Source organism: Nothobranchius furzeri, chromosome 16 (genome assembly GCF_043380555.1).
Source record: "Nothobranchius furzeri strain GRZ-AD chromosome 16, NfurGRZ-RIMD1, whole genome shotgun sequence".
NCBI lineage: Eukaryota > Metazoa > Chordata > Actinopteri > Cyprinodontiformes > Nothobranchiidae > Nothobranchius > Nothobranchius furzeri.
Genome location: NC_091756.1, coordinates 2,184,893 through 2,198,276, shown reverse-complemented (window position 1 = coordinate 2,198,276; position 13,384 = coordinate 2,184,893). Strand labels below are relative to the sequence as shown.

Sequence of the window (13,384 nt, the reverse complement as noted above, 5' to 3'; positions counted from 1 at the left end):
TCTTACTTTGTTTAAATAGCTTCATCTTTATTCCTTTTATGAGGATTTTTGTGTCTGGAGAATGAATCATAACAACTTCCGAAGTTTTGTAGATTTTAAAACACGTTTTAAACGTTAAATGTTCTTTAAATGGCATTCAATGCCTCATAATTGTAATTCTGACAAATATAAATACATGAAAACAATATTTTGTTATGTAGATTTTAGGCCATATGACCCATACCTTTAGATCAGGTGTGTGGCAGCAGGGAAACACCTAAAACATGTAGGTGTCACGTTTAGGAGAGTAGGACCCAAATTGCAAAACCCAGGATGACACGAGGCAGGAATTGAAATAAAGAAAATCCTTTTATTGTAGGACGTGTCCAAAATAAAGAATAAATCCAAGAACAGGGAGGGAGCCAAAATCCAAGAATCCAGGGAGTCAAAAAAAACACCAGAGGAACGAGCAGACTGACAGGACTAATAACGCTGACAAGCAACAATGAACTGACAAAGGACAGGGGCAAAACAGGTGGTTTAAATACAGAGGGCTAATTAGGGAAACATGGGCAGGTAAACGAGGGACAGGTGAGAACAATAAGGGCAATCACAGCAGGAGAGGAACACAGTCAGGTTGGGCAGGGGCAGATCGTGACAGTAGGACGGGGGAGCTGAGGACCAGGGTTAAGACACACTGTGAAGGAAAACCAGAGCAGGGCTGCAGCTGCGACTGAGAGAGCGCCTGAAGCCTCGTTCACACTGAATGCAGAATGGATGCGGTCCAGTTTCACATGGATCAGAAATCATCGAGTCCATGCAGAACATTTACTCCAGCTGTGGTGCTGATCCAGATGCTGAGCTCCAGAAAGTTTCCACGTGGGGTCTGGACCCTGCATGAGGATTGTTAAAGTTAAAGAGCTCACCTGAGCCAGGCAGGGAGTGAGACGTGGTTCAGCGTTGAGATTTACTGAAATTATTTTCATTTATTAATCAGTTGTACGTTCTACTTTTGGGGAATCGTCAACACGAAGGAGGAACTCGTGGTACGAGAAAATGCCTCAGGGGTTAAATGGTTTTGCTCCTATTTATCCAACAGATCCACTACTGTTCAGATTGGTGAACGTTCCTCCTCCCGTCTCCCACTGCCTTGGGGTGTGCTGCAGGGCTCCGCTCTTGGGCCTCTTTTTTCTATATATCTCCTACCACTGGGCAAAATCCTAAATCGGTACAGCGTGAATTATCACATCTACGTCGAGGATTGTGGCACTGAACGAGAAAAACTTGGGTTCCCGTTTTTCGGCATGCTTGGCAGACATAAAGAGGTGGCTGGCTGCCAGTTTTCTAAAGTTAAATGAGTTAAAGACTGAGTCCATGGTCTCTGACACCCGCAATCCTTCTGGCTCTCACTCTGCTTTAGATTGTTTACCTCTAAATCCTGAGCAGTGTGTAATAACCTCGGGGTAACATTGGAAGCCAACCTCTCAATGATCCCTCAGGTAAAAATCAAGACCTCGCCACTGAGTTTATCAGTTACGCCGTCTAACTCGTCCTGAAGCGGTGGCACTTGGAATTAATCATCCATGCCTTCATCACCTCTCGTTGGGACAATGCAAACGCACTACTTTGAGGTACTCGAGTCTCTGCCCTGAACTGGCTGCAGGTCGTCCAAAACGCTGCTGCTAGGTTAGTAACAAACACAAGCCAATGTAGCCATATGACCTCAGTCCTGGCACGTCTCCACTGGCTCCCCAACACTTTTCGTGTACGTTTTGAAATACTGATGTTTGTTTTTTGAGCTTTACTTGATCTAGCACCTCCCTATCTGTCCAACCTGCTCACCCGCTATTTACCTATACGCATGTTGAGGTCAGCTGATCTGCTTCTCTGCACTCCCCAGATGCGCTACAAATCACGGGATGAACGTGCGTTTGCCCATGCTGCCCCCACGCTCTGGAACTCACTGCCTGTTACAGTTAGGCAGGCATCCTCTTTGCCTGTTTGTAAATCTCGTTTAAAGACCCACTTTCATGACTTGGCTTTCAGACAGTGACTCGTTTTATTGTTTCTACTGTTGTGTTTTATCTACTGTTCCTACCGCTTTTACCTGCTATCGATGCCTTGTTTAGATCCTTATTGCTTTGGTCTTTTTCTTTAGTTGATCCTGCCTGTTCAGCACTTTGGTCAGCTCTCACGCTGCATTTTAAATTGTGCTATAGGAATATAGTTGGTATGGTATGGTATCTTCCCTGATGGCAGTGCCTAGATTAATCGGGCTCAGATAGAGAGAGTGGTTCAGGAAGCATGAGACATCATTTTCACACATGGGTTGGCCACCCCAGAGTCCAGACACTAATCCCATTAGGAATCTGTGGGATGTGCTGGAGAAGGCTTTGTGCAGCGGTCAGACTCAAGATGGATGGAAATAATTCTGGCGATGTTGCAGAAGCTTATCGAAACAACGCCACAGCGAACGTGTGTCATAATAAAAGCTAAAAGAGGTCCAACAAGATATTGGAGTGTGACCTTTTTTTTGGCCAGGCAGTGCATTCACTACTGGATGCCATGGTTTAAAACTAAAATACACAACCTTCAACCAACGTCCCTCCACCCACACATCCATGATCAAAAATCTAAAAACCAAAATAAAGACACCCATAAAGAAAAAGGATCCAGTTGTTACAGTGGAAAGTCCAAGATGATGCAGCTGTTCAAGCAGCAGGATCTTCAGCACCTCCTGCGGCCTTCAGAACAAACACCGCATCATCGAGTACATAGTAGTCATTATACATGTCTCCTTCACAGAGGTACGGGACTCGGGTCACTGCCTCCACCTCAAAGCCAGCCTGCGGGAACACCTCATCACACAGGCTGCTCACCTGCTCCTCCCACGTCTTCCCAGAAACCTTTAGATGCACTTTTGGACGCTCCCATCTCCCCCCTGAGAAAGAGACAGAGAGTAAGTGAAGACAAATCCCAAAGTGCCTCACAGAGAAAACCAGATCAAAATCCCAACATGATTAAATCCATCCATCAATCCATCCATTTTCTGAACCCGCTTCGTCCACGCAGGGTCGCGGGGGGGGGGGGGGGTCAACGGGCAATCAGGCAGGGTACACCCTGGACAGAGAGCCAGTCCATCACAGGGCAACACAGAGACACACAGGACAAATGACCGCACACACACACACACACACACCTAAGGACAATTTGGACAGACCAATCAACCTAACAGTAGGGCTGCACGATATCAGGAAAACCTGCGATATTCGATAACAGTGCTTAATATTGCGATATCGATATTACTCACGATAAATGAAGAAATACTAAAGTATGCAGTGTTGATGTCATCTGGCGTGTGACGTCTGCTCTGGGTTCAAAGCAAACAAAAACTAATGCATGAATTCCATTACAACATAACATTTTTATTGCAAAATTATGCAGGTGCACCTGCTACTGTATTAGCAGCTGCACCTGCTACTGTATTAGCAGCTGCACCCGCTACTGTATTAGCAGCTGCACCTGCTACTGTATTAGCAGCTGCAACCGCTACTGTATTAGCAGCTGCACCCGCTACTGTATTAGCAGCTGCACCTGCTACTGTATTAGCACCCGCACCTGCTACTGTATTAGCACCCGCACCTGCTACTGTATTAGCAGCTGCACCTGCTACTGTATTAGCAGCTGCACCCGCTACTGTATTAGCAGCTGCACCCGCTACTGTATTAGCAGCTGCACCTGCTACTGTATTAGCAGCTGCACCTGCTACTGTATTAGCAGCTGCACCCGCTACTGTATTAGCAGCTGCACCCGCTACTGTATTAGCAGCTGCTCCTGCTACTGTATTAGCAGCTGCACCTGCTACTGTATTAGCAGCTGCACCCGCTACTGTATTAGCAGCTGCACGTGCTACTGTATTAGCAGCTGCACCCGCTACTGTATTAGCAGCTGCACCTGCTACTGTATTAGCACCCGCACCTGCTACTGTATTAGCAGCTACACCTGCTACTGTATTAGCAGCTGCACCTGCTACTGTATTAGCAGCTACACCTGCTACTGTATTAGCAGCTGTACCTGCTACTGTATTAGCAGCTGTACCCGCTACTGTATTAGCAGCTGCACCCGCTACTGTATTAGCAGCTGCACCTGCTACTGTATTAGCAGCTGCACCTGCTACTGTATTAGCAGCTGCACCCGCTACTGTATTAGCAGCTCCACCAGCTACTGTATTAGCAGCCGCACCCGCTACTGTATTAGCAGCTGCACCCGCTACTGTATTAGCAGCTGCACCCGCTACTGTATTAGCACCCACACCCGCTACTGTATTAGCAGCTACACCTGCTACTGTATTAGCAGCTGCACCCGCTACTGTATTTGCAGCTGCACCCGCTACTGTATTAGCAGCTGCACCCGCTACTGTATTAGCAGCCGCACCCGCTACTGTATTAGCAGCCGCACCCGCTACTGTATTAGCAGCTCCACCCGCTGCTGTATTAGCAGCCGCACCCGCTGCTGTATTAGCAGCTCCACCCGCTGCTGTATTAGCAGCCGCACCCGCTGCTGTATTAGCAGCTCCACCCGCTGCTGTATTAGCAGCCGCACCCGCTGCTGTATTAGCAGCTGCACCCGCTGCTGTATTAGCAGCCGCACCCGCTGCTGTATTAGCAGCTGCACCCGCTGCTGTATTAGCAGCCGCACCCGCTGCTGTATTAGCAGCTGCACCCGCTGCTGTATTAGCAGCCGCAACCGCTGCTGTATTAGCAGCTGCACCCGCTACTGTATTAGCAGCTGCACCCGCTGCTGTATTAGCAGCTGCACCCGCTACTGCATTAGCAGCTGCACCCGCTACTGTATTAGCAGCTGCACCCGCTACTGTATTAGCAGCCGCACCCGCTACTGTATTAGCAGCCGCACCCGCTGCTGTATTAGCAGCCGCACCCGCTACTGTATTAGCAGCCGCACCCGCTGCTGTATTAGCAGCCGCACCCGCTACTGTATTAGCAGCTGCACCCGCTGCTGTATTAGCAGCTGCACCCGCTACTGTATTAGCAATTAGCAGCTGCACCCGCTACTGTGTTAGCGGCTACGCCCGCTACTGTATTAGCGGCTGCGCCCGCTACTGTATTAGCGGCTGCGCCCGCTACTGTATTAGCAATTAGCAGCTGCACCCGCTACTGTGTTAGCGGCTGCGCCCGCTACTATATTAGCGGCTGCGCCCGCTACTGTATTAGCGGCTGCGCCCGCTACTGTATTAGCGGCTGCGCCCGCCACTGTATTAGCGGCTGCGCCCGCCACTGTATTAGCGGCTGCGCCCGCCACTGTATTAGCGGCTGCGCCCGCTACTGTATTAGCAGCTGCACCCGCTACTGTATTAGCAGCTCCACCCGCTACTGTATTAGCAGCTGCACCCGCTACTGTATTAGCAGCTGCACCCGCTACTGCATTAGCAGCTGCACCCGCTGCTGTATTAGCAGCTGCACCCGCTACTGCATTAGCAGCTGCACCCGCTGCTGTATTAGCAGCTGCACCCGCTACTGTATTAGCAGCTGCACCCGCTGCTGTATTAGCAGCCGCACCCGCTACTGTATTAGCAGCCGCACCCGCTACTGTATTAGCAGCCGCACCCGCTACTGTATTAGCAGCTGCACCCGCTACTGTATTAGCAATTAGCAGCTGCACCCGCTACTGTGTTAGCGGCTGCGCCCGCTACTGTATTAGCGGCTGCGCCCGCTACTGTATTAGCGGCTGCGCCCGCTACTGTATTAGCGGCTGAAACCCGCTACTGTATTAGCGGCTGCACCCGCTACTGTATTAGCAATTAGCAGCTGCACCCGCTACTGTGTTAGCGGCTGCGCCCGCTACTGTATTAGCGGCTGCGCCCGCTACTGTATTAGCGGCTGCGCCCGCTACTATATTACCGGCTGCGCCCGCTACTGTATTAGCGGCTGCGCCCGCCACTGTATTAGCGGCTGCGCCCGCCACTGTATTAGCGGCTGCGCCCGCTACTGTATTAGCAGCTGCACCCGCTACTGTATTAGCAGCTGCGCCTGCTACTGTATTAGCGGCTGCGCTTGCTACTGTATTAGCGGCTGCGCCCGCTACTGTATTAACAGCTGCGCCCGCTACTGTATTAGCAGCTGCGCCCGCTAGTGTATTAGCAGCTGCACCTGCTACTGTATTAGCAGCTGCACCCGCTACTGTATTAGCAGCTGCACCTGCTACTGTATTAGCAGCTGCACCCGCTACTGTATTAGCAGCTGCACCTGCTACTGTATTAGCAGCTGCACCCGCTACTGTATTAGCAGCTGCACCAGCTACTGTATTAGCAGCCGCACCCGCTACTGTGTTAGCGGCTGCGCCCGCTACTGTATTACCGGCTGCGCCCGCCACTGTATTAGCGGCTGCGCCCGCCACTGTATTAGCGGCTGCGCCCGCTACTGTATTAGCAGCCGCACCCGCTACTATATTAGCAGCTGCACCCGCTACTGTATTAGCAGCTGCACCTGCTACTGTATTAGCAGCCGCACCCGCTACTGTGTTAGCGGCTGCGCCCGCTACTGTATTACCGGCTGCGCCCGCCACTGTATTAGCGGCTGCGCCCGCCACTGTATTAGCGGCTGCGCCCGCTACTGTATTAGCAGCCGCACCCGCTACTATATTAGCAGCTGCACCCGCTACTGTATTAGCAGCTGCGCCTGCTACTGTATTAGCGGCTGCGCTCCCTAATGTATTAGCGGCTGCGCCCGCTACTGTATTAGCGGCTGCGCCCGCTACTGTATTAGCAGCTGCGCCCGCTACTGTATTAGCAGCTGCGCCCGCTAGTGTATTAGCAGCTGCACCTGCTACTGTATTAGCAGCTGCACCCGCTACTGTATTAGCAGCTGCGCCCGCTAGTGTATTAGCAGCTGCACCCGCTACTGTATTAGCAGCTGCACCCGCTACTGTATCAGCAGCTGCACCTGCTACTGTATTAGCAGCTGCACCTGCTACTGTATTAGCAGCTGCACCCGCTACTGCATCAGCAGCTGCACCTGCTACTCTATTAGCAGCTGCACCTGCTACTGTATTAGCAGCTGCACCCGCTACTGCATCAGCAGCTGCACCTGCTACTGTATTAGCAGCTGCACCCGCTACTGTATTAGCAGCTGCACCTGCTACTGTATTAGCAGCTACACCTGCTACTGTATTAGCAGCAAAACAACAAACTGCATGCATGCAGTTTCTCAGTGACTTTAAAACATCACCTCCACCATAAAACTTTTTCTGATGCTCCAAATACAGAAAAACATCCCTTACCAGGGTTTTTAGAATAAATAAAAACATCAGAAAATAAGTTTAAATGTTAAATAATAGTTAACATCACTTAAATGCAACAGCAAATTCTTTCATTGCTACTGAGCATTTTCTCCACTTATGTGGTTATGATGTAAGGCTGTTGCTGTAACTGGGAAGTGAACTGTGCTGGGCCAAACTAGGAGAATACCGTAAATCCTCTAATACAGGCCCAGGCCTGTATTTGACTCAAGCTCATCAAGCTCCAGGTCTTTATTGGAAGGAGGGCCAGTATTAGAGGCAGGCCTCTATTTCTATTTGAGCAAAATGCTACTGTATTAGCGGCTGCGCCCGCTACTGTATTAGCGGCTGCACCCGCTACTGTATTAGCAATTAGCAGCTGCACCCGCTACTGTGTTAGCGGCTGCGCCCGCTACTGTATTAGCGGCTGCGCCCGCTACTGTATTAGCGGCTGCGCCCGCTACTGTATTAGCGGCTGCGCCCGCTACTGTATTAGCGGCTGCGCCCGCCACTGTATTAGCGGCTGCGCCCGCCACTGTATTAGCGGCTGCGCCCGCCACTGTATTAGCGGCTGTGCCCGCTACTGTATTAGCGGCTGTGCCCGCTACTGTATTAGCAGCTCCACCCGCTACTGTATTAGCAGCTGCACCCGCTACTGTATTAGCAGCTGCACCCGCTACTGCATTAGCAGCTGCACCCGCTACTGCATTAGCAGCTGCACCCGCTGCTGTATTAGCAGTTGCACCCGCTACTGTATTAGCAGCTGCACCCGCTGCTGTATTAGCAGCCGCACCCGCTACTGTATTAGCAGCCGCACCCGCTACTGTATTAGCAGCCGCACCCGCTACTGTATTAGCAGCCGCACCCGCTACTGTATTAGCAGCTGCACCCGCTGCTGTATTATCAGCTGCACCCGCTACTGTATTAGCAATTAGCAGCTGCACCCGCTACTGTGTTAGCGGCTGCGCCCGCTACTGTGTTAGCGGCTGCGCCCGCTACTGTATTAGCGGCTGCGCCCGCTACTGTATTAGCGGCTGCGCCCGCTACTGTATTAGCGGCTGCGCCCGCTACTGTATTAGCGGCTGCACCCGCTACTGTATTAGCAATTAGCAGCTGCACCCGCTGCTGTGTTAGCGGCTGCGCCCGCTACTGTATTAGCGGCTGCGCCCGCTACTGTATTAGCGGCTGCGCCCGCTACTATATTACCGGCTGCGCCCGCTACTGTATTAGCGGCTGCGCCCGCCACTGTATTAGCGGCTGCGCCCGCTACTGTATTAGCAGCTGCACCCGCTACTGTATTAGCAGCTGCGCCTGCTACTGTATTAGCGGCTGCGCTCGCTACTGTATTAGCGGCTGCGCCCGCTACTGTATTAGCGGCTGCGCCCGCTACTGTAGTAGCAGCTGCGCCCGCTAGTGTATTAGCAGCTGCACCTGCTACTGTATTAGCAGCTGCACCCGCTACTGTATTAGCAGCTGCACCTGCTACTGTATTAGCAGCTGCACCCGCCACTGTATTAGCGGCTGCGCCCGCCACTGTATTAGCGGCTGCGCCCGCCACTGTATTAGCAGCTGCGCCCGCTACTGTATTAGCAGCTGCGCCTGCTACTGTATTAGCGGCTGCGCTCGCTACTGTATTAGCGGCTGCGCCCGCTACTGTATTAGCAGCTGCGCCCGCTAGTGTATTAGCAGCTGCACCTGCTACTGTATTAGCAGCTGCACCTGCTACTGTATTAGCAGCTGCACCCGCTACTGTATTAGCAGCTGCACCTGCTACTGTATTAGCAGCTGCACCCGCTACTGTATTAGCAGCTGCGCCCGCTAGTGTATTAGCAGCCGCACCCGCTACTGTATTAGCAGCCGCACCCGCTACTGTATTAGCAGCCGCACCCGCTACTGTATTAGCAGCTCCACCCGCTGCTGTATTAGCAGCCGCACCCGCTGCTGTATTAGCAGCTCCACCCGCTGCTGTATTAGCAGCCGCACCCGCTGCTGTATTAGCAGCTGCACCCGCTGCTGTATTAGCAGCCGCACCCGCTGCTGTATTAGCAGCTGCACCCGCTGCTGTATTAGCAGCCGCACCCGCTGCTGTATTAGCAGCTGCACCCGCTGCTGTATTAGCAGCCGCAACCGCTGCTGTATTAGCAGCTGCACCCGCTACTGTATTAGCAGCTGCACCCGCTGCTGTATTAGCAGCTGCACCCGCTACTGCATTAGCAGCTGCACCCGCTACTGTATTAGCAGCTGCACCCGCTACTGTATTAGCAGCCGCACCCGCTACTGTATTAGCAGCCGCACCCGCTACTGTATTAGCAGCCGCACCCGCTACTGTATTAGCAGCCGCACCCGCTACTGTATTAGCAGCCGCACCCGCTACTGTATTAGCAGCCGCACCCGCTACTGTATTAGCAGCTGCACCCGCTGCTGTATTAGCAGCTGCACCCGCTACTGTATTAGCAATTAGCAGCTGCACCCGCTACTGTGTTAGCGGCTACGCCCGCTACTGTATTAGCGGCTGCGCCCGCTACTGTATTAGCGGCTGCGCCCGCTACTGTATTAGCAATTAGCAGCTGCACCCGCTACTGTGTTAGCGGCTGCGCCCGCTACTATATTAGCGGCTGCGCCCGCTACTGTATTAGCGGCTGCGCCCGCTACTGTATTAGCGGCTGCGCCCGCCACTGTATTAGCGGCTGCGCCCGCCACTGTATTAGCGGCTGCGCCCGCCACTGTATTAGCGGCTGCGCCCGCTACTGTATTAGCAGCTGCACCCGCTACTGTATTAGCAGCTCCACCCGCTACTGTATTAGCAGCTGCACCCGCTACTGTATTAGCAGCTGCACCCGCTACTGCATTAGCAGCTGCACCCGCTGCTGTATTAGCAGCTGCACCCGCTACTGCATTAGCAGCTGCACCCGCTGCTGTATTAGCAGCTGCACCCGCTACTGTATTAGCAGCTGCACCCGCTGCTGTATTAGCAGCCGCACCCGCTACTGTATTAGCAGCCGCACCCGCTACTGTATTAGCAGCCGCACCCGCTACTGTATTAGCAGCTGCACCCGCTACTGTATTAGCAATTAGCAGCTGCACCCGCTACTGTGTTAGCGGCTGCGCCCGCTACTGTATTAGCGGCTGCGCCCGCTACTGTATTAGCGGCTGCGCCCGCTACTGTATTAGCGGCTGCACCCGCTACTGTATTAGCAATTAGTAGCTGCACCCGCTACTGTGTTAGCGGCTGCGCCCGCTACTGTATTAGCGGCTGCGCCCGCTACTGTATTAGCGGCTGCGCCCGCTACTATATTACCGGCTGCGCCCGCTACTGTATTAGCGGCTGCGCCCGCCACTGTATTAGCGGCTGCGCCCGCCACTGTATTAGCGGCTGCGCCCGCTACTGTATTAGCAGCTGCACCCGCTACTGTATTAGCAGCTGCGCCTGCTACTGTATTAGCGGCTGCGCTTGCTACTGTATTAGCGGCTGCGCCCGCTACTGTATTAACAGCTGCGCCCGCTACTGTATTAGCAGCTGCGCCCGCTAGTGTATTAGCAGCTGCACCTGCTAATGTATTAGCAGCTGCACCCGCTACTGTATTAGCAGCTGCACCTGCTACTGTATTAGCAGCTGCACCCGCTACTGTATTAGCAGCTGCGCCCGCTAGTGTATTAGCAGCTGCACCTGCTACTGTATTAGCAGCTGCACCCGCTACTGTATTAGCAGCTGCACCTGCTACTGTATTAGCAGCCGCACCCGCTACTGTGTTAGCGGCTGCGCCCGCTACTGTATTACCGGCTGCGCCCGCCACTGTATTAGCGGCTGCGCCCGCCACTGTATTAGCGGCTGCGCCCGCTACTGTATTAGCAGCCGCACCCGCTACTATATTAGCAGCTGCACCCGCTACTGTATTAGCAGCTGCACCTGCTACTGTATTAGCAGCCGCACCCGCTACTGTGTTAGCGGCTGCGCCCGCTACTGTATTACCGGCTGCGCCCGCCACTGTATTAGCGGCTGCGCCCGCCACTGTATTAGCGGCTGCGCCCGCTACTGTATTAGCAGCCGCACCCGCTACTATATTAGCAGCTGCACCCGCTACTGTATTAGCAGCTGCGCCTGCTAGTGTATTAGCGGCTGCGCTCCCTAATGTATTAGCGGCTGCGCCCGCTACTGTATTAGCAGCTGCGCCCGCTACTGTATTAGCAGCTGCGCCCGCTAGTGTATTAGCAGCTGCACCTGCTACTGTATTAGCAGCTGCACCCGCTACTGTATTAGCAGCTGCGCCCGCTAGTGTATTAGCAGCTGCACCCGCTACTGTATTAGCAGCTGCACCCGCTACTGCATCAGCAGCTGCACCTGCTACTGTATTAGCAGCTGCACCTGCTACTGTATTAGCAGCTGCACCCGCTACTGCATCAGCAGCTGCACCTGCTACTCTATTAGCAGCTGCACCTGCTACTGTATTAGCAGCTGCACCCGCTACTGCATCAGCAGCTGCACCTGCTACTGTATTAGCAGCTGCACCCGCTACTGTATTAGCAGCTGCACCTGCTACTGTATTAGCAGCTACACCTGCTACTGTATTAGCAGCAAAACAACAAACTGCATGCATGCAGTTTCTCAGTGACTTTAAAACATCACCTCCACCATAAAACTTTTTCTGATGCTCCAAATACAGAAAAACATCCCTTACCAGGGTTTTTAGAATAAATAAAAACATCAGAAAATAAGTTTAAATGTTAAATAATAGTTAACATCACTTAAATGCAACAGCAAATTCTTTCATTGCTACTGAGCATTTTCTCCACTTATGTGGTTATGATGTAAGGCTGTTGCTGTAACTGGGAAGTGAACTGTGCTGGGCCAAACTAGGAGAATACCGTAAATCCTCTAATACAGGCCCAGGCCTGTATTTGACTCAAGCTCATCAAGCTCCAGGTCTTTATTGGAAGGAGGGCCAGTATTAGAGGCAGGCCTCTATTTCTATTTGAGCAAAATGCTACTGTATTAGCGGCTGCGCCCGCTACTGTATTAGCGGCTGCACCCGCTACTGTATTAGCAATTAGCAGCTGCACCCGCTACTGTGTTAGCGGCTGCGCCCGCTACTGTATTAGCGGCTGCGCCCGCTACTGTATTAGCGGCTGCGCCCGCTACTGTATTAGCGGCTGCGCCCGCCACTGTATTAGCGGCTGCGCCCGCCACTGTATTAGCGGCTGCGCCCGCCACTGTATTAGCGGCTGTGCCCGCTACTGTATTAGCAGCTCCACCCGCTACTGTATTAGCAGCTGCACCCGCTACTGTATTAGCAGCTGCACCCGCTACTGCATTAGCAGCTGCACCCGCTACTGCATTAGCAGCTGCACCCGCTGCTGTATTAGCAGCTGCACCCGCTACTGTATTAGCAGCTGCACCCGCTGCTGTATTAGCAGCCGCACCCGCTACTGTATTAGCAGCCGCACCCGCTACTGTATTAGCAGCCGCACCCGCTACTGTATTAGCAGCCGCACCCGCTACTGTATTAGCAGCTGCACCCGCTGCTGTATTATCAGCTGCACCCGCTACTGTATTAGCAATTAGCAGCTGCACCCGCTACTGTGTTAGCGGCTGCGCCCGCTACTGTGTTAGCGGCTGCGCCCGCTACTGTATTAGCGGCTGCGCCCGCTACTGTATTAGCGGCTGCGCCCGCTACTGTATTAGCGGCTGCGCCCGCTACTGTATTAGCGGCTGCACCCGCTACTGTATTAGCAATTAGCAGCTGCACCCGCTGCTGTGTTAGCGGCTGCGCCCGCTACTGTATTAGCGGCTGCGCCCGCTACTGTATTAGCGGCTGCGCCCGCTACTATATTACCGGCTGCGCCCGCTACTGTATTAGCGGCTGCGCCCGCCACTGTATTAGCGGCTGCGCCCGCTACTGTATTAGCAGCTGCACCCGCTACTGTATTAGCAGCTGCGCCTGCTACTGTATTAGCGGCTGCGCTCGCTACTGTATTAGCGGCTGCGCCCGCTACTGTATTAGCGGCTGCGCCCGCTACTGTAGTAGCAGCTGCGCCCGCTAGTGTATTAGCAGCTGCACCTGCTACTGTATTAGCAGCTGCACCCGCTACTGTATTAGCAGCTGCACCTGCTACT

General features: G+C 53.2%; 1 protein-coding gene across 3 annotated transcripts in view; it reads right to left on the bottom strand.

Annotated features, from left to right (window-relative positions):
- Positions 1-329: 329 nt before the first annotated feature.
- Positions 330-13,384, bottom strand: part of mettl9 (methyltransferase 9, His-X-His N1-histidine) — a 45,239-nt gene continuing 32,184 nt past the window's right edge. For 2 of the 3 annotated variants that reach the window (XM_070545347.1, XM_054736405.2), the window contains one exon: positions 330-2,920. In XM_070545347.1, the coding sequence (XP_070401448.1) occupies positions 2,691-2,920 (230 nt within the window). In that variant the 3' untranslated portion in view covers positions 330-2,690. The remainder of the gene's footprint in view (positions 2,921-13,384) is intronic. The other variant, XM_054736406.2, reaches the window with a different exon arrangement.